Genomic DNA, 25591 nt, shown 5'->3' with positions numbered 1-25591 from the left:
AAGTTACGCCACAGTTTGCGGATGGATTGTAGATGGACTGTGTCTGCTGGCTCTGTTGTTCAAGCTTTTGCAAAAGCCGGCATTATTTCTGAGGAGCTGCGCTGCACGGAAAGTGACTGACAGCGCAGAAAAAGGGGAAACTGGCATGTCTGATTTAGCGCAGCTGTTTTATTCAGAGGAATGCTGAGGATAACAGAGGATGATGACTTTGATGGGTTTGATTAATACTTTGTAATAAATACATGAATAAAGCACAATCATACTCAGGTTTGCTCCCGCTCTATTTTTCTACCTGAAAACTTAATTCAACAGCAGCCTCTGAGCCCGTCTCCTCCTCTTCAGCGCGGTGGCTGGCAGGTGTTTTTTCATCTAAATAATCTAAATCTTGCAGCTATATTTGCTGTGATCAGTGGGAACAAAGTAGTTTTAATATGTTTTTAAGTGAGAAAGGCCACCTGAAAACTTAATAATTGCAGTCAGTTCATCCAGATTATCTATTTCTGTCGGAGGCGCTCAGACCCCCACATACCAGCGGTGCACCGACAGGAGAAATCCTTTCGTTCACCTGCGGCTGCTGGCAGGTGTTTTTCATCTAAATAATTTTAGCTGCAGGCACCAGGATACCGGTAATAAAAGCGAACATATTCCGTCGGCAGGTTTCAGGATTTTAAGTTAATTTAGGAGTGACCACAGCGCTGTGTCATCTGCGATGTATCTGTCTCACGGCCAGCTGCCAGGTTTGATTAATACTTTGTAATAAATACATGAATAAAGCACAGTCATACTCAGTTTTGCCCCCGCTGTATTTTTAAATACGCAGTAGAGGTATTTAAAGGTAGTAGAGGACATGTACCTGTATATAAAAAACGCGCCCTATAGTCCGGTGCGCCTTATGTGTGTGTTAAATACAGAAATGGGACACATAACTGAGAGTGCGCCTTTTAGTCCGGTGCGCCTTATGGTCGTGAAAATACGGTAGATAGCCAAATTAGAAATATTTAGATTAAGAGAAATGTTTTAGGATTCAATACTTATTTCCCTAGGTGTAATTATGCAATACAACATTGTAGTTGAAACATCATTAACATTATTAATCTGATAAAAGTTGTATAATAAATTATTAAATTTTTTTGTTCTTCCAGAAAAAAATGTATGGCCAGAGACAACCAGACAAAGAGCTAAAATCAGCCCCTGAGTCATATAAACTGGCTTTATTGAATATAAGATCTCAGTCTGGAAAATAACTTTCTTTTATTATGACTTTTTCACTGACCATAATCTTAATGTTATGTTTTAACAGAAACATGGCTACACGCATTTTATGCGACACCTGTTGTCATCGTGTTGAAGCTACTAAAGTAAAATGTTCATTGTGAGAGCAGACTGCAAAGAATGGGTAAAGGAATGGCTACTTGATAAACAATTAACAATTGGCTTTCAAGGGAAAGAGCCTGGTCTTTTAATATCTACTGATCGCCGTAGTTGAATTTGTTTGTTTTTAGTGATTTAAATTACATTTTATCTGTGATATGTATTGATTATGACTGTTTATTTATAGTGGGGATTTCAACATTCTCACTGACAAACCAGTGCAATAGACCAATTATGGTTTTACTTGACACGTTAAACAGAAAATGGCCAAACATTTCCAAACTGTCTATAACTGATGCGGCTCTATCTGACAACTCTGTATTTCAGAGGGAAAGTTCCAAGTTTCTCATTCAGCCAAATCATTGAATAAATTGCTCCATTAAAAGTAGGGTTTGTTTCTATCAAGAGAAATCACTGCAGAAATAAAAAAAGGGAGAGTAGAAAAGCTGAACACAGGTGGGGAAAGATTAGATTGGAGGTTCACTAAAACATCTATAAAGAGAGACAACAGAAACATGGACAAAAACTGATTGATTTCATTAACAATGTTTTAATTGCCTCACCAACTTAGCTCCTCCCACTGTCTCGATTTTCACCCACAGCCTTCCTGAAGAAAGCTCTGCCTGTCGTAACGTCTGATTTGATAATACATACATCACATTTGTCAGGTGTTTTCCCCCAGGCGTTAAAAACAGCAATTATCACACAGCTGTTGGACAAACCACTAATGCAGAACTACAGAACTATCCAACCACCAGTTCCCCGCCGACCCCCCACCGCATTCATCTCTACGATTATGGAAAAAGTTGTGTTTAAACAGCCAAACAGCTTCCTAACAATGACAAGCCACTTTGGCGTCTTCCAGGCAGGTTTCCTTACTCGCCACAAGACAGATACTGTCCTTGTGTAAAAGGACATCCATATTAATGCACACTGCCAAAAAACCGCGGAGCTGAAATAATTTGACCTTGTGCAGCGTGTGACACTGTTGATCACTCCATTCTATTTGAGCTCTGGGTTGGCCTTTCTGCTACAGCACTGGACTGTGCCAGATCTTAGTTCCCCTCCTATCAAATAATTTTTTTCCACTTTATCTCAGTGAATTACAGTTTCCTTTTTCTGTAAGAACAATACACCTCCACAAATACAAACACCAGCTATTGACAGTCCGATTTTTTTTAGTTTGAAAAAATAGAAGATTTCTCTAATCCAACAGGTGTGCGAAGGTGGTACCAATGATTTCTAGTTCAAAACAATCAATTGTCTTGCCAAAAGGGTGGCAAAAGCAAGGATATCTTTCATAGATTTTGCAAAAGAAGTCAAAGAATATGTATCTCCAAGAAAGAGGGGGATGCCAAATAGCAAATGTATTTGGTTCAACTCTTTAACTTAGTACTTCTGACAAAGTGGTAAAAATTCCTGTCCAATATTATTTCATCACACATTTTAGCCAATCTAGCTTTAGTATAATAGACACAATGTACCACTTTACATTGAATGAGAACGTGTCTAGTACAAATAGAGGATTTATACATTTATACAGCTGCAATATCTCTCTCCAAATTTGTTGTGAAAATGCCTCTCCCAAGTCCTCTTCCACAACCTTCAGGGTTCAGGACTAAGAAGAATGATCTGATCATAAATAAAATATATGGAACCTTTAAGAGTTTATAATAGTCTAAAGAATACATCAAGGGCGGTGTCCTCTGGTAGGGTGGGAAACCCAGAAAATGTAGAATAAAGAAAAATAAAGACCTCCAAATATCTAAAGGAATTCTGCTGAGGAAGTGAAAATGTTTCTACAAGTTCCTGAAATGAAGCTAACGCATAATCAATGTACAAGTCTCTAAAATTGTTAACATCAATACTTGCCCAATTTGCCAAATGCATGGTTGCCTATTGAGTAGGAGCTCGGAGTAGAGTCATTGCTCCTCCATGTCGAAAGGAGCTAGCTGAGGTGGCTAGGGTATCTGTTTCGGAGGCCTCCTTGTCGTCTCCATCGGGATGTATTTCAGGCATGTCCCACTGGGAGGAGGCCTCGTGGAAGGCCAAGGACACGCTAGAGGGACTATGTCTCTGAGCTGGCCTGGTGTCGCCTCAGGGTCCCCCCAGAGCAGCTGTAGGAAGTGTGTGTGGATCAGGAAGTCTGGGTATCTTTGCTTAGACTGCTGCCTGCACGACCCGGACCTGGCTAAGCAGAAGAAAATGGATGGATGGTAGGTTACAAGTGGTGTATGAGCAGATAAGGTTTGTACGCCAAAGTACCGTTTAAACTGAATCCAAATTCTCAGTGAGGTTCTCATGATAACGTTTTTAGTGTAGGTAAAGGTAGAGGAATAAATGGGAGAGTTTACCAGAGCACAAAGAGACACTAGATGAGTAGAGTTTCTTATTTAACATTTAAATGGTTCCCCTAACTTAAACTATAATAAACAAGTTACCATAACTATGCAGGTGACACACAGCTATGCTTTGCAATACCACCAGGTGGCTATGAACCCATTCCAGTGCTGGATAAATAGATAATAAAAATAGAAGAAATAAATGTGTAGGAGTAACAAAAATTTCTACAGATAAACCAAAACAAAATTAAAGTAAAGATTTTTGGACTGAAAAAAAAAAAAAAAAACAGATTCAAATCCACAACTCTAAATTGATCTTGCCTAAGGTCGTAAACTTTGAGTTTTCAGTTTCACAACGACTGATGTGATTTAGTTCAGTCAACTCTGAGTATGTCCACTCAAAGTTGAACTCATGCGTTACAAGTATGAGAAGCCATTATCCAAGGACATGGACATCCTGAAATCGTTTATTTATTTTTTTTCCTCTTTTAGTCTTTGACCCAAAATATACTTTATGAATTTAAAATGCAGATCAATTTTTCTCCACAAGAGATGTAGCACCACCTCAATAGAGCCTTGCACTGGTGAAAGGCCAGAAACCCCCCCAGGTAACAAACTATGTCTCAAGAAGAAGAAAGACCGTTGAGGAAATGGGATCATCACACATTTAAAGACGTATGATAGCAGTTACATATAAACTACAAAAAATGGTTGTAGAGCGTAATCTGTTCCCGGCACCTGATACCTCAGAGCAATACCTTTCTTTCTATCTTTGTTGTGCTCTCGCCTTCAGTTGTGTTCTTTTTTCACATAAATGTAAAAAAATAAAAGCTATTCCATTATTTTTCAGGTTTGTTAATATATCAGTGGATTTGAAATTGAAAATTGAAAAAATACGAAGGTACATTCTGGGACGTTGGGCATACGCTGTCTAAATCGGCAAGGTGTGACAGGGCTCTAAGTAAAATCAACTGGCAGCAGGTGAAGATGAAGTCTAAAAACTTTTTTAAAAAGAAAGGTCCTGTTCATCATCTCATGGGTTCCTCCTCATTTGATTCTTCCATCACACAGTAAATACTAAGTGGCTGTTTGCAGCCGCTTTGGATGATATCATCCCTAAAAATATTTGTTATCAGTCCCATATGGCCTCACAATGTGTGATTGGGTTAAGTCATTGTTATCACCGAGGGAATCCTAATCCTAACCCTAAAGTAATTCCTTTTCCCTGTGGATTAAATGAATCTATTTATGTGTAATCTGAAAATAATTTCAGTAGTTCTTCATGTAGGCTACTTTGAAAAATAAATAAAGAAATAATCCACATATCACCCATATTAAACAAACCAAAGACAAATAAATCTCATATTCTGTCAACTGAGTTGTAGAATCCTCTCCCCATAAATACCTAATTATCTGTGAATTAATGCTGATCATTAATTAATTAAGATGCTTTTCAAAAGGACAAGCAATATTTGTTTTTAAAACCTAAAAATCTATTGACTAAATCAGTAAATAAAACAATGTGATTAGCTTTAAATAGAGCAGAGACAGAGGACATTCTGAGTTTACTGAACAAAACCTGCTCCCGACCAGGTTCCTCTGCGGAGAATGTTACCAAGGTAACAGAAACAGAGGCTAAGTAAACTCTCTTTATGAAACAGAAAATTCAAATTTTTCCTTATTTCATGCTTAAAATACTTAAGTTTTTAGAAAACCTGCTTTTTGAAACTTACCCAAGCTCTAAGAAATATTGCAGACTTGTTGTAGTGTATCACTCGTCCAGTCTTCCCAGATTATTAAAATCTATGGACAACATACTTTGCGTTGCTCATCCTAAAACAGCAACACTGATGCGAAGAGTGCAAAATATTTAAACACACCCATTTCATTATGTTTCACAACACATAATTCTGCATTTTTTTGTGTGCATGCATGTTTCCATGACAAAAAGTGACGAAAACTCACACTAAGCATGAAAATGTTGCCATCAAGCCGCTGATTATAGCGTTTATTTAGATTCAGACACATTTTTCTTTACATTGTGGGCCACTGATTCTTGGACTAAATGTGACAGAGAAACAGTCATACAGAGTGTTTTAATTTCAAGCTAAAGGAAAACAAGGACTGTTCAACAATTTCTTTGAGGTAAAAAAAAAAAAACATTCTCAAATCTAAGGACAGTGGATTTACTGCATACCCCCTTAAAAACTAGCAGAAGTGAAAATACATTTTAAATTCTACTTGTCTTGATTGTATGCAATTAAAGTAAAAAAAGTAAAAAGGAATGGTTTATTTCCTACCTAACTGCCGTGTGACAGCTGTAAGCTGAAATCACCTGAAAAAAGAGAAAACAAAGATGAAAACAAAAAATGTAACTTGCTGGAATCTTAAAAAAATATACATAAACATTAGAAATAAAAGAAAGCTGCAAATGTACTTTTAGGTAACATCTGTAGATAGAAATATTAAATACTGTACTTGCAAGTCACTTTTATTCACTTTTTGCCAATCTGACCAAGTACTTTCCAAGAAGAACCCGGGTAAGGTTATCAGTTAAGGGTAGTCATTTACTAAATTACTTTCTTAATATACTCTATACTCTTAATATAACTTTCACCAAAGTTTTAGCCTATAAAGGCAGAACTGTCCAGGAAATTAACCAGGTAGTTCCATGAATCTCAGAACCCTATTTTGTAACCTGTGTCACACTATGTAATTAATCCACCTTCGCTGTATGCATGAGTCCCACATGGGGTGACAAAACTTCCATGTTCCAAGCAATCTCCCTACTTCTTTAATGTAATACTCATTAGAAATAATAAATCTAAAATCCTTATCTATCTATCTATCTATCTATCTATCTATCTATCTATCTATCTATCTATCTATCTATCTATCTATCTATCTATCTATCTATCTATCTATCTATCTATCTATCTATCTATCTATCTATCTATCTATCTATCTATCTATCTATCTATCTATCTATCTATCTAAGCATATACCTCCTAGATGCTTTCCCAGAAAAGGTAAAAAAAAAAACAGTTATGGAAATTCATATATGAGATTAGACCATATTAAAATTTTGTTTGTCTACATTCTGAGATATTACTGCTTATGGATCATTGTTTTATATTAATTACAACTAGTGACTAACACTTTCAGTTAAGCTTTGCCTAGGTATTAGTTTAACCTAGTCATTACTAAGTGTTGAAGAAGGTAAGTAGGTAAAATCTTTGCGCCATCAGTGCAGCATGTTGTCGGTCGGATGTCTTGTTTCACCTGCTGCATAAAAGAGCTTTTTGGCTTTCACCAAATAATTCATGACTACATTTATTTCACCTCCTATAGGTTTATAAGAGAAACTGCAACAGCCCCCCCCAATCCCAGCCCCATTGCAACACATGATGGGTCAAATATTATGCTGTAACAGCGAATTAATCAAGCTTAATTTACTTTCTCTTACAAAACAAAGTCACGCCCTCCACCGTCTCCCTAAACATGCGTCTTCTACAAATAGTTGGGATCCCGCTTGATAATAAAGGAAGCTTCTTTCACATCACAGCGTCTCTTTCTTCCCTTGTTAAATTACATTCCCACTTAGAGAAGCTCTCAGAGCGCACAGCCACTGATTGCAGGAGAAACTTTGCCCTTTAACGTTTGGCAGAAAAAAAGATGACAACGAACGGAATGAGAAGCAGCGCAGCGGTCTGCGTCCTGAACGAATACCCTCAGAAAGCCAAAGAGATGGAGGGACGGGGCCACTGGGGGACCAAGGCGGAGTACATCCTCACAGTCACAGGAGCAATTATCGGGCCTGGAAATATTTGGAGGTTTCCTTACCTATGTTACAAAAACGGTGGAGGTGAGTGGTTTTACGCACAGATGCGCATTTGGCATTTTGCTACTTAAATTCAGACTGAATGCATTTTTTTAAATGTTTTTTTTTTATGTGTGTGTGTTTTGCAGGAGTGTTTTTCATCCCATACATCTTGTTTATATTTACGTGTGGCATACCCCTGTTCTTCCTGGAAACTGCGCTGGGGCAGTACACCCGTCAGGGAGGAATCACATGCTGGCGTCAGATCTGTCCACTTTTTCAAGGTGAAACATCCTAATCTGCCTTCTGTCTTAAACCTCCGTTAAAGTTTTGAATTGTCCATAATAGTTGATGTAGTTCAACTAAATAGATCTGCAGCCTTTTTTCACCCTTTATTTTAAGACTTCAATATTGCACTGAATTGTTTGCCTTTTATAATGCTGTGGATATTCAGTGCTCTTTTATTCCTTGGAAGAACTGAAAAAAACGTTAGAATTAATTTTCTGAGAGTGGTAAAGAGAAACACGCTAGGAAATCTCATGTAATAAGCAGCCTTGATCAGTAAATAATGTGTCATTGAAAGTGCCCTTCATGCATTCTGATACTACTACACCAAGGTAAACAGACCAAAAGAGATGTAAACAATAAGAAACTAAACAAGGAGGTTTCATTTAATATGCCAAGACCCAAAAGGAAAACAAATTGAATAAAAAAACAAAAGAACAACACCAAAAAACACCTAAAACAACTATTGCAGGATCAAGAGCATACTATAATCACCAAGAAAGTTATCAAAACACAACAGAAAATCAGAACTTTAGCCAAGGAGATCAAGGCATGTTTAGATATTAGTGAAACTGTGACATAGATTTTTTTTGGTAAAATATTACATTAAAAAAAAGTAATGATAAAATTTGTGTTTTATTTTCTTAACACCACTCAAATCTCAAGACATGCAACCATACTACTTTAGATATGTCAAAAGAGAAAGCTAATATATGTTTTCTTTAAGGGAATTCATGTTGCAAAAACAAAAAATAAAGAATGCCAGTCAAGATGTACGGCTGAATCATTTAGTTATTGTCCTTAAAAAAAAAACCCCCCAAAAAACTGTCAAGCAGACTAAGAGTTTTAAATGAAACCTTCTGCCGTTTTGTAATTTTGAAAAGACTCTTATTATTGCAGTATTGATTATTATTAGTCGGGCACATGTTCAGGGTTAGTGGAGATCAAATTAAAGTTCAACTTCAAGAGAAAAATTGTTCCTGTCATCTGCAAAGACAGAATGCAGGATAAACAAGCATGACCACTGGAAAGTACAGTTTCTACCAAATATTGACTTAAAGGTAAAAGATTCTATGAGGTACTGGTTCTCTTTTTTCCATTGCCTTTTCCTTTGATGAATAACTTTATTGCCATTTTATTTTATTTTATAAGGTCTGTATTTCTATGACAAATATGTAAAAATGCATTACAGCCCTGTTTTTTATCCCCCCCCCCCAAGGCCTTGGCTATGCCAGTCACCTAATCATCGCTTTCACTGCAACTTCTTACATCATGATCCTCACCTGGGCGTTCTTTTACCTGTTCTCATCCTTTGGTTCACATTTACCTTGGGCTTCATGTGGGAATTACTGGAACACAGGTATAGCATGTTTCTGCTATGCTGTTTCTATGAGGATAAAAGTATATAAACACTGTAATATATGTTGTTTTTTTATTTAGAGGAGTGTGGAATTTAATTCAACACAAAAAAGTGTTGTGATATGTTTTTATCTTCTTACTCTAGACTCATGCTTTGACAGCCATCTGAATCTGAGCATGAAATCCAAAGTGAACACTACCCTCCCAGTCGTGGAGTTCTGGAAGTAAGCATGAGTTCACACAAGTTCAACAGTTTACATTTTAATTCCTTCTTTTATCTTCTGTCTGGCTTATCTCCAAATATCTCCTTTGCTGCTGCTCCTGCCTTCTCTCAACTCCTATTTAGTCTACTTCTAAATAGAACACATTGCAACATTGCATAAACAATCTTTGTCAATGAACTTTTCCACATTTTGTAACAATATAACTAGGAGCTTTTTTCTCCCTTGGCCTTTATGTTGCTATGCGTTCACTGCTGGTCAAAATCTGAGGCCTTCAGGGAACAGCTGTATTTATACTTAGATTAAATTACAGAGAAAGGGGACTCTTTTTTTTCATAGTGACTTCTTAAGGAGATTGGTTTAATCTATCAGACCAACAGAGCTGTATGCTTCCTGGAGCGACAAGTGTAGCCCTGCTACTGCAGCTCATTAAGACATTTAGGAGCAGCTTAAAGAGCAGCAGATACCAAGAGGTGGATGGCAGATTGTCTACTCAACCAGCATGGATTTAGTTCTTACCGATTCTCAAGCGCCATTATTTCACAGCTTTATTTACGCACCCTTATAAAAAGTCTTCTCATGATCACCAGCGTTAATCTCCTGTCTGTTTCTTGGGCCATCTTCCTGATACCAGTTGCACTTACCACCGCTCTATTGCACATTTTTTCCTTAAAGGAAAAACATAAAGACAGTTTTGCCGAAACATATTTTAACACCTCCTCCCATACAGGAATCTTTTTAGCATACTTAAAAGATCTTATAAGCTTATGTTGTGTGTCTGTAATTGTTACCATTGCTAATCTGTCTTAAAACGTTCAAGTTTACTTTACTTAGCCTATGCTGTAAATAAAGATGGGGGACAACTTTTTGATGTCCTCCAAAAAAATAACAGAATCACAGCAACCACAACTGTCTAGGGTTTCAGAGGACAGATAGCAGAGACATAAACAACTTGCTTCCTTCCATTTGCATATTTTCTTGTTTAGTCCTAATCTCATTTTATTTTTACCCCATTCACTTCTCTCATCTGACCAGTCGAAGAGTTTTAAAGATTTCTGGTGGGATCAACGAGTTGGGTGGACTAAGGTGGGAACTAGCACTGTGCCTCATCCTGTGTTGGATCATCTGCTACTTTTGTGTCTGGAAAGGAATAAAGTCAACAGGAAAGGTATGATAATTGAAATATGAACAACAATATTTTGTATATATCATACTTAAAGCATTTGCATTTCATTTGTAAGACACAAGCAGGCTTTATTCTGCCATGACCATCAATTTTCTTGTAAACACCAGTGTAAAGTTTTTTTTTTTTTTTTTTATATAATTTTAGGACATTTTGTTGCTTCTGTGTGATATGTTGGTTTCTAATATATGAAGAACATTTTCTTTCCTTTTCCCTCCAGGCAGCATACTTTACAGCCACCTTTCCCTATTTTATGCTGTTTATTCTGCTGATAAGAGGTGTTACTTTGCCAGGAGCTCTGGATGGGATTATTTATTATGTCTACCCTGATATTTCTCGTCTCTCAGATCCTCAGGTAAGAAAAAGTATTCAATGCATAAATCATAACAATGAGGTTGATGTTAAATTAGTTACAAGCATATATTGGTGCACTTTATTTAGGTGTGGATGGACGCTGGTACTCAGATCTTCTTCTCATATGCCATCGGTCTTGGTTTTCTCACTTCTCTTGGGAGTTATAATACCTACAACAATAACTGTTATAAGTAAGTACAATAATTGTGCCCAAGCATTTTACTCACAGTCTCTGATCATTTACACATTTTATGAACCACAAATATTATCTGCAAACAACAAGTCACTCTTTTCCCTTCCACCTATTAGTTTTACAGGAGACTATATGTGGGAAATGTAATGCTAGTATTGATGCAGCTGTTATGTGAGCTCTCAAAGGTCTTCACATTTTATTTTATTTCCACTGTATTTTTTTTTATTTATATTCCCTCATAATGGTGACCAAGAGCTGAGGATATTTGCACAAGTATCAATGTCTGCTGCTCAGATAGATTTTCTGTAAATTGGCCTGCAGAGGTCAGGATGTGTCCACATTTGGTGAAAAATTACTCAGCTGGTGACCAGGTTCTTTATAAATGGTAATGGTCAGGGCTGTAGTTTTGTTGCCAAAACATTAAAATATTATTCTTCAATATACAACCTCTTTTAACAGGGACTGCTTTTACTTGAGTCTGCTGAACAGTGGAACCAGCATTGTGGCTGGTTTTGCCATTTTCTCTGTTTTGGGCTTCATGACATATGAACAAGGCGTGGATATTTCTGAAGTGGCAGAATCAGGCAAGTAGTGATGCATATGTTTCTAGCGAGCCTGATAATCCAACTTACATTTTTTTTTTTTTTTGGTCTGAGTAACTGTGGACCACTTTAAATTTCTGAAAAAAGATTAGCTTTTTATTACATTTATTTTGCAGAAAAAAATTTTCTTTTTATAAATCTAACAGTTAATATAGTCACTGGACTAAGCTGGCCTGTTTTAAGAACTGAAAATACCTATCATCTTATTTAAAGTATAGTTTTGATTTGTTTTACTTTCTAGTCTGTTTTCTCCCACTTTGCATTTTTACCAATTTTTTATTTTTTTTCTAGGCCCTGGGTTGGCATTTATTGTCTACCCACGTGCTGTGGCCATGATGCCTATGCCTCAGGTTTGGTCAGTGTGTTTCTTCCTCATGATTATACTGCTTGGACTAGATAGCCAGGTAAATATCAAGACTCATTTAAGTCAATGAATACATGAATTAATTTATGTACTAATTACTTTCCATTATCCCTTTTTTCCAGTTTGTTGGTATAGAGTGTGTGATGACATCCCTGGTTGATCATTTCCCTTCCTACCTGAATCAAGGCTACAGGAGGGAGCTGCTCCTGCTGGTTATCTGCTGTGTCTCCTGCCTGTTTGGACTCTTACTAGTTACTGAGGTTTGAACTCACTAATACAAAACTGATAACATTTTACTAGTAACAAATGGTTTTCATTTAGCCTCTTTACAAATTGTGTTGAATTAAAGCTACAGTGTGTAATAATTACAGGGACATACAGTCAGAAATGTAATATATTATACAGAACTATGTTATTTTATCATCATCTACGATCTCAGCCTCTTAACCTTAATATTTGCGTTGCCTTAGAATTCGTTATTTATAATTACATAGGAGCGGGTCTCGCAGCCATGGAGGCAGACATCTTTGCGCTACGGCAGCGCAGAGCCATCAAACTAGTGATTGTGAGATCGCCAAAATGTCACAACGATGTAGAAAAAATAACGGGTATATTTATTATCTCAAGTCTACATGAAATCTATACCCTACACAGACTAATGAAATACTATCTGTAAAATTATCTATGTAAACAAACCTCATCACTTGAGAAGGTAGGTGATGCGGACGTCGTGGAAGACATTTTGTCCCGTAACGCTCGCCGTACTGTTGGGGGGGAGAAGCGGTGGGGGGGAGATGTTCATGTTGCTGCAGTCTGCAGTCTGACCACTAGATGTCGCTAAAAGTTACACACTGTAGCTTTAACTGGGATTTTTATAACAGCACACAGTAGTGATGGTTGTGAGGGGCAGAAGAGAATTTCAGGCAACTACACTTAAATGCATCACTAATTTCAGACTTTCATGCATATTTATTTGCAAATGTATTTATTTATTCCCAAGTCAATACTCTTTGCACCAAAATACTAAAAGATTTGCATATTTTTTTTTATTAATTAGCTCAAACTAAGCCTGCCACAGATTCTTATTTTTGTCAGCATTTTGGTCTGGGATGTTCTATCACAAAACACAGATATGTTTGTAGAGTTTTTACCATGTTGGACAGTGAACCTACACAATGAACTTACCTGTGTTGCTGGTATTTCTGTTATTTTCGGATATATTTTCTCTTTTATTTGCCCTGTATTTAGCATCATTCATGTATCTTTCTAAAATGAATGTGATATATTAGCAGGTGTGTGCAATTATCTAGTGTTTATAGTCTACTATTACTCTTTACAATGTTGCGTTCACCTCCAAAATTGTAGGTGACCGCAGACAGTGCCTCAGACAGGAGGTCTCTAAATGGTCAAAGCTATATCTGATCTACACTTTGCATATTTCCTGTTTGGTACCTTCCCTGCTTGTTTTGTTTGTATGAGAGCAATTGTGGAAAATGACTCGTGAAGATAGACCAGCTAGAAGAGCGAGGTGCGCAAGAACGCTGGGACCCTTTTTCCCCCTGGATCCCCACACTTTTTCGCCCCTTGTCCGCCCGTTGTCCCACAAACTTGCCCCTTGCACTTTTTCCACTTCCTCACTGCCTCGGCTGGGCATAAATCAAAAAAATATCTGCAGCAAGCTCACTGCGACACACTGCAGCAAAAATATAACCAGCCCCTCAGATGTTTCCCCTTTGTTCTTGAAAAATGTTGTGTCTTTTGCAAACACTTTTCAAATTATTTAATTATTTTTCATTTTAAAAGTGTACGAGTCATGCTGTCGCTCAATATATATATATATATATATATATATATATATATATATATATATATATATATATATATATATATATATATATATATATATATATATATATATATATATATATATATTATAAGTGTTGTACATGGTTAACCCAAAACCGTAGTATAGTTTATTTCAATCATCAATTAATTAACCAATTCATACGTTACACTTTTTTCCTCTTTTAAGGGCGGGGTTTACTTGCTCCAGCTGTTGGACCACCATGTCTGCAGTGGCAGCACCTTGCTGATCCTTGCGTTCTGCCAGTCTGTTAGTATTGGATGGGTTTATGGTGAGTTATGGAGCCCTTGATTGATTTCACTGACCTCACACATTACACTGACTCTCACATGTGGTTTATCTGTAGGCACAGACCGTTTTTATGACAACATCACAGAGATGATTGGTTACCGTCCCTTTCCATTCATGAAGTACTGCTGGCGGTACATCACTCCTCTTGTTTGCTTTGTAAGTACAACTAATTGTCAGACATGTCTTTCTTTTCCATAATTTGTCCTGTTAGATTTTCAGTGTGTTTATTAATAAACAATCGAGATGCCAACTCTGAAAAGTAATACATGCTTCAGGTCAAACCTTTTGGCGGCAGATCATGTCATATTTATGTGCCCTCTTATTCTGCCTCATGACAATGTAATGTAGATAAAAATATGTGAGGTTGATATCTGGACTTCCCTTGCATGCATTTTTTTGTCATACTTACAGCACAACTGTAAAAAATATTAACACTTTAGATAGATTTGTAAAATACCAAAAATCTTATACTGCATTGGTACATTGTAGTGTAAATTGTTTTTGGAGCCCTTCGATCTGAAAAACCGTTAAATAATTACAGGTCAATTAGTCATTACTTAAATATATGCATCATTAATACACTTTTTTAGGTATATCGAACTATTTAGCTTTAATTTATCCATAACTTCAATGGGGAAATAAAATTTTACCCTTGGTTTCGAAGCATATAAAATGTGAAAAGAGGTCTATTTGTTTCATCCCTCCTCAAAATTTGAAAGATAAGAGAGCAAGCTACTTCAGATATTCATATTGATAAACATTTTAAAAATATACAAACATTACAGAAATTATTTACACAAAATCTAGAGTCTGTCTTGATCTTTGTAGCATTTTATAATTTTTTAAATCTTCTCTGTCTTGTCTTCTAACAGGGAACCTTCATCTTCTCCATTATCAAATATACTCCACTAAAGTTCAGTAACTCCTACGAATATCCACTATGGGCCAATATCTTGGGCTGGTTTTTTGCCACAGTCTCTCTTTCTCTCATCCCACTGTTTGTGCTTTTTAAATTAATCCAAGGACAAGGCACACTTCGACAGGTAAGAAAGATTTAAGTAAACAAGTTTTAGAGAAATGTACTGTTTTTATTTTGACATTTTGGTGACATTTGACATTTTGAGTGTTTTTACTTATATAAGTAAAATACATAAGGAAATATATAAACATAAAATACATTGTTTTTTACTTGGTGATACCTTACATGTTAAAAAACCCATAGAGACAGAAAGGGAAAACAAAGATATCTTCTGTTAGTGTGCCACAGGACAGCTGTGGCTAGAATGTAGTTACATAAATTAGTGCTTTACTTGGTGATACCTTACTTGTAAAAAAAGCCATAAAGAGAAAGGGAACAACAAAGATAGCTTTTGTCAGTGTGCCCCATGACAGCTGTGGCTACAATGTAGTTACATAAATTAGTGCTTTACTTGGTGATACCTTACTTGTAAAAAAAGCCATAAAGAGAAAGGGAACAACAAAGATAGCTTTTGTCAGTGTGCCCCATGACAGCTGTGGCTACAATGTAGTTACATAAATTAGTGCTTTACTTGGTGAAACCTTACTTGTAAAAAAGCCATAGAGAGAAAGGGAACAACAAAGATAGCTTTTGTCAGTGTGCCCCATGACAGCCTTGGCTACAATATAGTCTGCCACCATCATTGTGTGAAATGACTGAAGTTTAAAGAGCTTTGGAGTCCACTGACTTGAAAGGGCGCTATTTAATTACTGGCCATTGAAAGTTGAGCATTTATAAACTAGTAGTTTTTTCTGAACATTACTTAATATTTCTCTTTGTGTCTTTACTCAGCGTTTCGTATCGCTCTGTAAGCCTGTTGCTACCTTGGATCAAATATGTCTGCCGCCGAAATGCAACAACAACAGCAGCAACCCTCATATACGGACCTCAAACTTCTGACCCACGCAGCTTAAGTCACTAAGCTGACACCAAAAAAATGCACAATTTACTGTCTAGCAGCATGTGTGATCCAGATTTGATTTTATCAAATGTTGGGGGAAACAAAATCCTTTAAAGTGACTTAGATAAATGTGGGAATCAGCCATTCAATGTAACTAATTATCCATCCATTGCCATGGGAGTAAGTTGGTACCTACCTCTAGTGGTCATAGGTCAAGATACAGGGTACACCCTGGACTGAATCCAGATTATTTAGCCAAAGAAGCAAATTATAAGGTACAGTAAGCATATTGCTAGTCCCTCAAGCTTTGCAGGTGAAATAATTATACGAATAATATGAATGACAGGTTTGATGTTTTAATCATGATAACTCATAACAGGTTCAAACACTTTACATTTTTTTTTATTTAAAAAAAGTTTGTTAGGGGATGTTAAGCATTGCTTTATTTAATTCAGTTTGCAAGATTCACACAAATACGTGAATAAGCTAAGCATGCATGAATGATCAATTAAATATAATATTGCCTGCAGTCATTCATGCCGAATCATTATGTAAGAATCATTACTCAGCAAACTTCCCAACAAGTATTCCAAGTTAATTCTTTTTTTTTGCCTCGCAGCAAAACACTAAGTCAACTGTTCATCGCTTAATATGCCCCCTCTTACATTTCTCTCCGATCATTCAATATGCCACATCAAGGCTCAGTTATGTACTGATTTTCAATTTACAAGAGTCCTGAAAGGTTTACAGGTTATTACCAAGGGTATGATATAACTTTATAGATGTATTTAAAACTGACAAATGTAAAAATAACAAAGCAGGCTTCGTTATCATTCATATTCGTTGTCATTACTTTCAATAATTATTATACGGTTTAAAAGTCATGGACAATTTGCCACTAATGAGATAAAATATTTTTATAATCTGTTTTCAACTGGATTTGAGGTTTGAACTAATTTTAAGAGGTATATTCTTATTTTGTTGGAGCTTTTAAGAGTTTTTCTATATTTTATGCTTGTCTCTTTAGAAATAAAAGCATGACTAACTATTGTTCTGTGTGTCAGTCGGTCCAGAGGGAACGATATTTTTGAACACTACCTCAGATGTTTTTTTTTCAAGATCCAACATGAATCTTTTTATTTTACAAGAGTATTTAGAAAAAAAATGTTTGTATAATTATAAGAAACAATAGTATGATTTTTTTTGTCTTGTATTTGTCATTTGATACATGTTTTATTACCTAATTGGTTATATAACTTAAACAGGTATGTCATACTTGTGAAGTGGGAAGATTGCTTAAAACAAAAAAAAAAAATATACAAATAAAATCAGAAAATTGTTTCATTCATTTGTTTTCAGCCCCAATTTTAGCCCAGATTTTGGAGGATCAAATGTTGCTGCCATCAGTATGCTTTTATCAGCTTTAATGTGCAGTTTTACATATCACACTTTTTGCCATATTCTGGCATATAGGACTAACGTTTTGGTCTCACCTGACTAAATGGCACCTCCTTCCACATGTTTTGTGACGGCCACAAAGCATTTGGGAAACAAGGACTAATGGTGCTTTCCTCAAACGGATGGATTTTGAAAATGTGGGGCCCTAAGCAAAGACAGGCATTGGGCCCTCTAAACTGAGAAGACAACACATAAAACAGAACCATTATAAGGATACAGACATACATTATCGGTTCTACCTTTTGTCCCTCACTAAGCCCATTCTCATCTAGCTGATTGCTCCTTCCTGTGTTTCCGAAACACAAAATAACAGCAAATAACACAGTCCTTCTTTTCAATTTAGACAAGCCATGATCTGCTTATCTGTTCTCAATTTTTCTTTTAAATTAAATAATGGCTGCAAGTAAATCTACACCCATCTTCATTTCTTGGAAATAAATTAATCAGACAGCTGCTTTGCACAGAGTAAACTGGTGAGCAGATGATGCAGGACTTTCACAGTCTGTTGGGAATAACATCATTATCACAGCCTTATAGGGTTGTCACGATACTAAACTTTTCAACTCGATACCGATACTAAGGAAAATATTCGATACTCGATACCATTTTCGATACCACAAGGATAAAAACAAAGACTCCAAAATTGTACAGAAATATATTCATTAATAAATAAAATACAATAGATAAATACAATAAACAATAAGAACAATATTTTGAGGTTGTATGCTGTGCACAATATTAAGCAAGCTTGATAAAAAAAAACTTATAAAATTAAGTGTTCCTTCCTTGACTATGCTTTGCACACATAACAATGACACGAGCCAAACCGGTTAAAAAACAAAAATAATTCTCAGCAGCTGCACCTGTTACAAAAAAAGTATGAAACTGAAAAGTGCACAGAATTATTCAATCACACAGTGTTCAGAAAGTAAATTGTCCTCTATTCTGCACTTTAGGTGAATGACTGCTTAGGTGCCACTGTATCGATACTTTTAAAAATGAGTATTGTATCCGGATACAACGTTTCAGTATCGATACTTTTTAGAGTATCGATACTTTTGACAACCCTACAGCCTTAGTTGAATAATTGTAGCTTCAATTCTGTTACTTACTAGGGTTTGTGGTTTCACCTCTGGAGGGTTCTTGGACCGGCTGTTAAAATCCAGGTATCCACACCAATCTAGTGACCCAGGCTAAGTTATCAGCAGAGCTATTCATTTTCAATAAAGAACTTTTTCACTGTTTATTCGCACTATTACCAAAAGGGGTGGATCTGACCTGAGTGATAAATCGTCCACTGTATGAAACACAGAACTACTACAAGTTAAACAACGATGTCTTTATTCTTATAATTCAGGATTACAGAAAATCTAACATCTATGCAAACACTACACGCTATTAGAAAATAAACACGAGGTAGATTAAATGACTAGTTTAAAGAAAACAAAAAAGAATAAAACAGTAAAAGTCTGTTTAACTGGCTTCTGAGATTGTCCCAAAGATGCCAGATGTTAATACATTCAGTAATGTCCGTTGGAATAAAAGCAGGTATGATGATAACAGTGCAATTAATCAACTTAAAATAATACATTCAGCTTAAAAATGGAAAATGGTTAAAAATGCATTAAACAACAGCAGCAGAAGTCGTTTTAGCAAAACGGCATCAACAAGGCAGTATGTATGTATGTGGGGAAGGCATGTAAATGTACGGGAGACCTCCCTCTTAATGTGATGAAGGGGGGGTGGGGGGGTGGGGGTTAACTGGCCCTCAACCATGTGACCACATGTGGTTGAATGTAATATCTCTATAACTACCTTAAAGCAGAAACAAAAGAAAAGAGGATAGGAAAGAGAAGAGGAAAGAAATATCACTTGCAGCTTTCACAGCACATTTATTCCAATCAGTGAACCAGAACTCTTATAACCAACACAGATTAAAATCAGCATTAATTCAAATCCCTGAATCTACCTGTCTCTCTCGCAGAGCGCAGTACCTCATTAATGCATCAAAAGAAAAGGAACAAATTATTTCAGTTTACTGAAATAATCTGTTCCATCTCCGTAACATGGGAAGAAATTAATTTACATGCAAGTCTTTAACTGTGTTTATTCCCCTCACCATCAACAACAAATCCTGTAGATTTGGTCATATTTACTCTTTTTTTGCAAAAATTAAAGGAGGGGAACAAATTATTTCAGTTTACTGAAATAATCTGTTCCTCCTCTATAACATGGGAAGAATTTCATTTACCAGCAAGTCTTTAACTGTGTTTATTCCTCTCACCACCAACAACAAATCCTGTGAATTTGGTCATATTTACTCTTTATTTGCAAAAATTAAAGGAGGGGAACCATATATTTCAGCTGCCTGAAATAATCTTCCATAATATGGGAAGAATAAATGTACCAGAAAGTCTTTAACTGTGCTTATTCCCCTCACCACCAACAACAAATCCTGTGGATTTGGTCATATTTACTCTTCATTTGGAATCATATATTTCAGCTGTTTTAGCTGCCTGATATAATCCATTCTCCCAAAAACATGGGGAAAAAATTACCAGCAAGTCTTCAACTTTGATTCAAAAACATTTGCTCTTCATTTCACAAATGCAATAGGCCTAGAATTTAAATCTTTCCATAACTATGTTAAATTAAATTCTTGGAAGAATAAATATCCAACATAGTTTTAAAATGTCATTTATGAAGCATTAAACAACATACATAAACCAGCACACCACAGCAAACTCAGGAAGCTAAGGCGAACACGCAAAGCAGTAAAAGTTTTGTTCAGTTGGTGGGCTTCCCACACACGCTTGATGGAACCACTAGGCACATGTCACACTGGATCTAGGAAAGAAATAAAAAATTTAAGGTTTTATTTTAAAAATATGTCTTTGTAATTACACTACGCAATCAATAATTTCAGATTCCCTTATATTCCAATTGCTGGAGGATCCTATCAAAGCTTGATTATGCAAGATACAATTCGATAAAACTTGTCCTCTTCATTTAATTTACACTAAAAACGTTTAAAAAATTCTAAAAAAGTTCTTACCCAGTTTCCATCTCTCCACAGAAGTGGCACAAGTCTTTTAGGTCATCTGGTAATAACAACATTATAAAAACATACACACAAACAAACACATGATTATCCCAGTACAAGCAATGTCCATAAATAAATGTTTTCAGAGTCCATGTTAATGTATTAATTTTGGGCTAAGTATAGCTGTTTCAGTGAAACATACAAATAATAGTAACCGTGATAGCAATTGTCATTAACACTCAAATTAAGAATATGAATGTTATCCTCACCACTGTTAAGGATAAGTCTCACAAAAATTTCAAACCTCATGCTGTAGACTGCCTCAGTGGAAACAGGAAAATCCACAACCTCTTTTGCTAGGATCATTTCTGCAAACTGAGAGGTACATCTTAATTTAATGGATTTAAATTGAAGTAACAAAGAAAGTATTTCCTGTGCATGTCTCAAAATATATATAAAAATCCTGAAGTCATACACTGTGTAACAATATGTATGCACCTTCAGTGCAAATGCACCACATGATGTGATATCCTGTTGTTTTGGATGCTTGACAGTGTCACATGTCCAACGTGAGACATTGCACCCCTTCTTCCTCATAAATACCCTGTAAGTATAGATATATTAATAAGAACAATTTGATATGGCTTTCATACTTCAGTAAAAAGTAAACAACATCTGGGCAACAGAGCTGTTTCTTAATGGTGATGTGACCCGGGTAACAGCATCTGCTGTTTACTAGAATGGCAAGCCCCCCTCCTTTTTGCTTACCACTCTTGGTGTCCCGGTCGGCCCGGACGGTATAAAGCCATCCACGAAGACAATCAGGTCCGTAATGTCTTTGTGCAGCCATGTCTCCGTAAAACACATCAGACTGCACTCCTGGTACTCCGGTTGGCTCCGCGTTAGCACCGTTAGCTCGTCCATCTTGTTGCTAAGAGACTGCTCGTTTCCCATAACGACAGAGGGGAGACACCGCTTAAATCTTCTCCTTTCAATAAGTCTGTCCCGTCTTGACCCTCCTTTCATCCCACGATGTTGCTTTCCTTGTGTTTTCCTCCAGAGTTCGGATGGTATTCCAGCTGGTCTGGCTACAACGCCGGCCGGCATTAGAGCGATCAGCTGTTCTCTGAAGTAAACAAATCATGCCGCTCCCAACCAACAACACAAAAAAGCACAGAAGCTCTCTGAAAAATACCTCATTATAGAGGATAATACTTCACAGAGTCATTGTGAAAAAACAAGAGCAATCAAAAAAAGATAAAAATAAGAAAGTTAAACTGTAACTGCAGCATGCTGCTTTCGCGCATGCACATTGAAGACTGTTGATATGTGTAAGATATACCGTAAGATGAAATGTGTAAGATATTCCTTTAATCTAGGACTTTTTCCCTGCCGCACAGCTATCATTGCAAAGGAATCTATTAACGCTGCCTGTCCTGTGTACTGTCTGTTGTAATCTTTAAAGATGACAGCCAAAAATGCATTATTAGACTGCAATGTGTTGCAAGAAAAAATATTAGTTATATACTGTAACTGCTGTGATATTCCTAGACAATATGGTCATTGTACCTACCTGACTCTCCAGTTCCATGCCAGGACCAATTTTGTTAATGTCAGAGTAAAACAACTTATATGCATTCATTTTTAATTAAATTTCAATTCAGTTTATTTGTATTGCGCCAAATTCACAACACATGTCATCTCAAGGCACTTTACAGTTCAATCAGATCATACAGTCAAATTGATACAACGTTTTCTATCTAGGGAAAACCAGTTGATAGCATTGACTCATTAAAAAAGACTAAAGCGAATCCATACAAATCAATTTTTAAGAGACACATATGTATGATAATACAAAGTGAAATCTATGTGCTTTGATACATCCTTCCATTTTATGTCTCGCTTATCCCAAGCAGGGTCGCGAGGGGTGCTGGGGCCTATCTCCAGCTGTCTACGGATGAGATACAGGGCTTTGTTTTCCAAGTTTGAAGATGTTTTTCTTCCCATCTCTTTCTCATTTCAAAATAAGCTTTCTGGAAAAAAAATTCCAGTGGTTTGTTTTTAATTATTTCCGTAATATTTGTAAACAGTTAGATAAACATTTAAACTGAAAATACATTAACAGTCATATTTATAATAATATGGTATCATTAATGTTTAGAGTGTTATACAGAAAAATTATTGACAACTTCAAAGAATTTCTTTATTTTTTCCCAAGTTATATGGGGAACAGAATATATCAGGTGGCTAAAATATATTGTTTCTCTCTCATATCATAGCAAATAATGGTCAACTTTGACCAAAGGATTTGTTGTTTATGGTGAGGGGAATAGGCACAGTTAAAGACTTGCAGGTGATTTAATTTCTTCCAATGTTATGGAGAGGGAACAGATTATTTCAGGCAGCTGAAATAAATGAATTTTTTTCCTCAAAGCAGATGTGCCCATCTGCTTTGAGGAAAGCATCGTTTATCCTGATGGAGCAAAACAACTTTTAATTGTGTAACAGTGTTTTGAAATGTAGGGTAATAAAACACAAACTCCAACCCAGAAGACCAAGCAATGTCAGGGGTTTCTTACATCAACTCTATGCTGTTTTTCACTTTGTGCTGGTAGGCTCTTTTGTGTAAAGAGATCCTTGTGTAGAACATGTCATACAGATTGAACACGTCCTGTTAACGATAATCACAATGTTCAGTGACAAGTATTGTAAATCTGAGTTTCAATATTGATAGGAAGGAAAAATCTCAACTAAATCACACCTTGTCTCTGTAACATATCTGCCACTTTCCATACAAATCACACACCCTAGCAGATTTAATCAAACGCTCATGGTCAAAGCTGTTCTTCATACCCAGGTAATGGCAGTCTCTGTCATATGGAAAAAGGAAACAGATGTTTGGAAATATGTGTTTATATTTAAGACAAGACACATTTAGAGTGTGGAATCATATAAAAAAATCCCCACCTGACAAAATAATCCCACTTATCTACATCAATCTTGTTTATCTTGTTGGACACAATTTGGTACAGGATGTAGTGCTGTTCTGAACGATTTAAGGGTGGCCTCCACAGAAGAGCAACAGAATTGTAAACAATTATTGCCAGGGTGTTTCACCAAACATATTTACGGACATATACAGAAGAAGATGAATATATTCAGATTAGGGCTGTGTTGTCGAAAATTTTGATTTCTCTTCTATTATATATTAATTTATCCTATTTACTCACTATAAAAGTTCTCACTCAGTCTGTTTCACCTTTAAAGGGATAGTTCGGTATTTTTGACATGAATCTGTATGGCATCCCCATCACCAGCGGCATGCAATCACACTGACTTACCCCTGGCAGCGTCCTGTGAGCAGAGTTCTCGTCCAGTTTTGGTCAAGCCGAAAGTAGTCCTGCAGGTTTTTAGGAACAGCGAAATAAAACTTTTCTCTTCCCAAAACATTATGTCTCCCTCCGCCGCGGAGGGAGACATGGCTGTTGTTGGGCTCGCTGTCTGAATGACGGCGCGCACTGATACGAACAGAGAGAAAATAGGACCAATTGATAACGACGTGTGACTTTTTCCACTACAATGTTTTTGGGATGCGAAAATATCGCTCTTTTGAACACATAATGTTTTGGGAAGAGAAAAGTTTTATTTCGCTGTTCCTAAAAACCTGCAGGACTACTTTCAGCTTGACCAAAACTGGACGAGAACTCTGCTCACAGGACACTGCCAGGGGTAAGTCAGTGTGATTGCATGCCGCTGGTGATGGGGATGCCATACAGATTCATGTCAAAAATACCGAACTATCCCTTTAAGGCCACACCATTCTCTGCGGGATGGTGTTGTAGACCAGACATAGCTTTTTCCCATAACAAACCAGATTCTTTCTCAAGGTTTATTCATAACATGTGACTGTTAACCAAAGTGTCTGTAATTTGTTTTGACTGACTACTTTTCCATTTGTTACAAGTAAGGGGGAACACACGCTGCTCATGCAGAACAGGGCAGAATGCTGTGCCATAAGGGCTGTATGATGAACTGTTCTCTCTTTGCAAATATATGAATAAATGTGCAGACTGAGCGAAATCCATCAATCTCCGTTTATTTAACTAGGGTGAAGAGTTGAATACTTTTTTCCCACCACAATTGGCATTAGAGATAGAGAGTCTTCCTGAACTTCCCCAAACTATGAAGACTGCCTTTGAGCTTCTCACATGCATACCTCTAGCAAAATGAGATGTGAGCTTTACCCAAATTTTTGGATTGTTCTCAAGATAGCCTGCACTCTGCCTGTGACAGTTGCCTCAGCAGAGAGGAGCTTTTCCAAGCTCAAATTAATAAAATCGTACCTGCAATCACCAATGGCCCAGGAAAGACTAAGTGGACTTGCAGTCATTAGTATTAATAACAAAGTTAACAAAGTATTAATAACGAAGGAACGATTTTAATGTCATTGTTGTACAATTTTCATTGCTGAACCCTTTTTTGCTTTCATTATTTAAGTATCTTTTTTTTGTAACATTCTATTTTTGATATATTTATATTTGTACATTATGGTTTAATTTAAAATAGAGCACATTTAATGCACATTTGCAAATAATTGATTTAACATATTTGTATTCAAAAGGTTTAATAAAATGAAGTATTGTAAGTATTGTTTATTTATTTATTTTGTATTAATACATAACTGTAAGGTATTCTTTTGAAATATATTTATTTATAATATATAATGTTATATGTATTATATATGATAACATTATAGAGTGACATTTGTGTCAGTAATGTTGTAGTATATTTGATTCCGCGAGGGGGGGGTAATGGGTGTGAAATCAATTTCTCAAATTCTGCTTAGGGCCCCCAAGAGACTCGGGCCGGCACTGGGGAAAACAATTACAAGGAGCCAGGAGAAGATGAAGTAAGACGAGGTA

General features: G+C 36.4%; 1 protein-coding gene and 1 long non-coding RNA gene across 3 annotated transcripts; one reads left to right on the top strand and one right to left on the bottom strand.

Annotated features, from left to right (window-relative positions):
• The first annotated feature begins 7270 nt into the window (after positions 1 to 7270).
• On the top strand, positions 7271 to 17308 carry LOC119774073 (sodium- and chloride-dependent GABA transporter 2-like). 2 transcript variants are annotated; one of them, XM_038271381.1, is made up of 14 exons: positions 7271 to 7578; positions 7683 to 7817; positions 9038 to 9178; positions 9323 to 9401; positions 10434 to 10566; positions 10802 to 10936; positions 11023 to 11126; positions 11588 to 11712; positions 12022 to 12134; positions 12217 to 12354; positions 14127 to 14229; positions 14305 to 14405; positions 15122 to 15292; positions 16060 to 17308. In XM_038271381.1, the coding sequence occupies exons 1-14, from the start codon at positions 7389 to 7391 to the stop codon at positions 16165 to 16167; spliced, it is 1776 nt and encodes a 591-aa protein (XP_038127309.1). In that variant the 5' UTR covers positions 7271 to 7388; the 3' UTR covers positions 16168 to 17308. The 2 variants fall into 2 exon arrangements, with proteins under 2 accessions (XP_038127309.1, XP_038127310.1); XM_038271382.1 differs by lacking the exon at positions 16060 to 17308 and having other exon boundaries at positions 15122 to 15307.
• A 2486-nt stretch (positions 17309 to 19794) lies between these two features.
• On the bottom strand, positions 19795 to 21275 carry LOC119774075. Its single transcript, XR_005279487.1, has 4 exons — positions 21168 to 21275; positions 20974 to 21044; positions 20682 to 20727; positions 19795 to 20473 (listed from the first exon to the last, which is right to left on the bottom strand). It is a non-coding gene; the product is annotated as an uncharacterized LOC119774075 (long non-coding RNA).
• Between the last annotated feature and the right edge of the window lie 4316 nt (positions 21276 to 25591).

Source organism: Cyprinodon tularosa, unplaced genomic scaffold, assembly GCF_016077235.1.
Source record: "Cyprinodon tularosa strain WSP-4 unplaced genomic scaffold, ASM1607723v1 ctg8, whole genome shotgun sequence".
NCBI lineage: Eukaryota > Metazoa > Chordata > Actinopteri > Cyprinodontiformes > Cyprinodontidae > Cyprinodon > Cyprinodon tularosa.
This window is presented reverse-complemented; position numbering and strand designations above follow the sequence as displayed.

Coding starts and splice junctions, on each gene's coding strand:
- LOC119774073 (XM_038271381.1), top strand. CDS start 7,389: ATGACAACGAACGGAATGAGAAGCAGCGCAGCGGTCTGCGTCCTGAAC. Junction 7,818..9,037: donor GATCTGTCCACTTTTTCAAG/GTGAAACATCCT, acceptor CCCCCCCCCAAG/GCCTTGGCTATGCCAGTCAC. Junction 10,937..11,022: donor CTCGTCTCTCAGATCCTCAG/GTAAGAAAAAGT, acceptor CACTTTATTTAG/GTGTGGATGGACGCTGGTAC.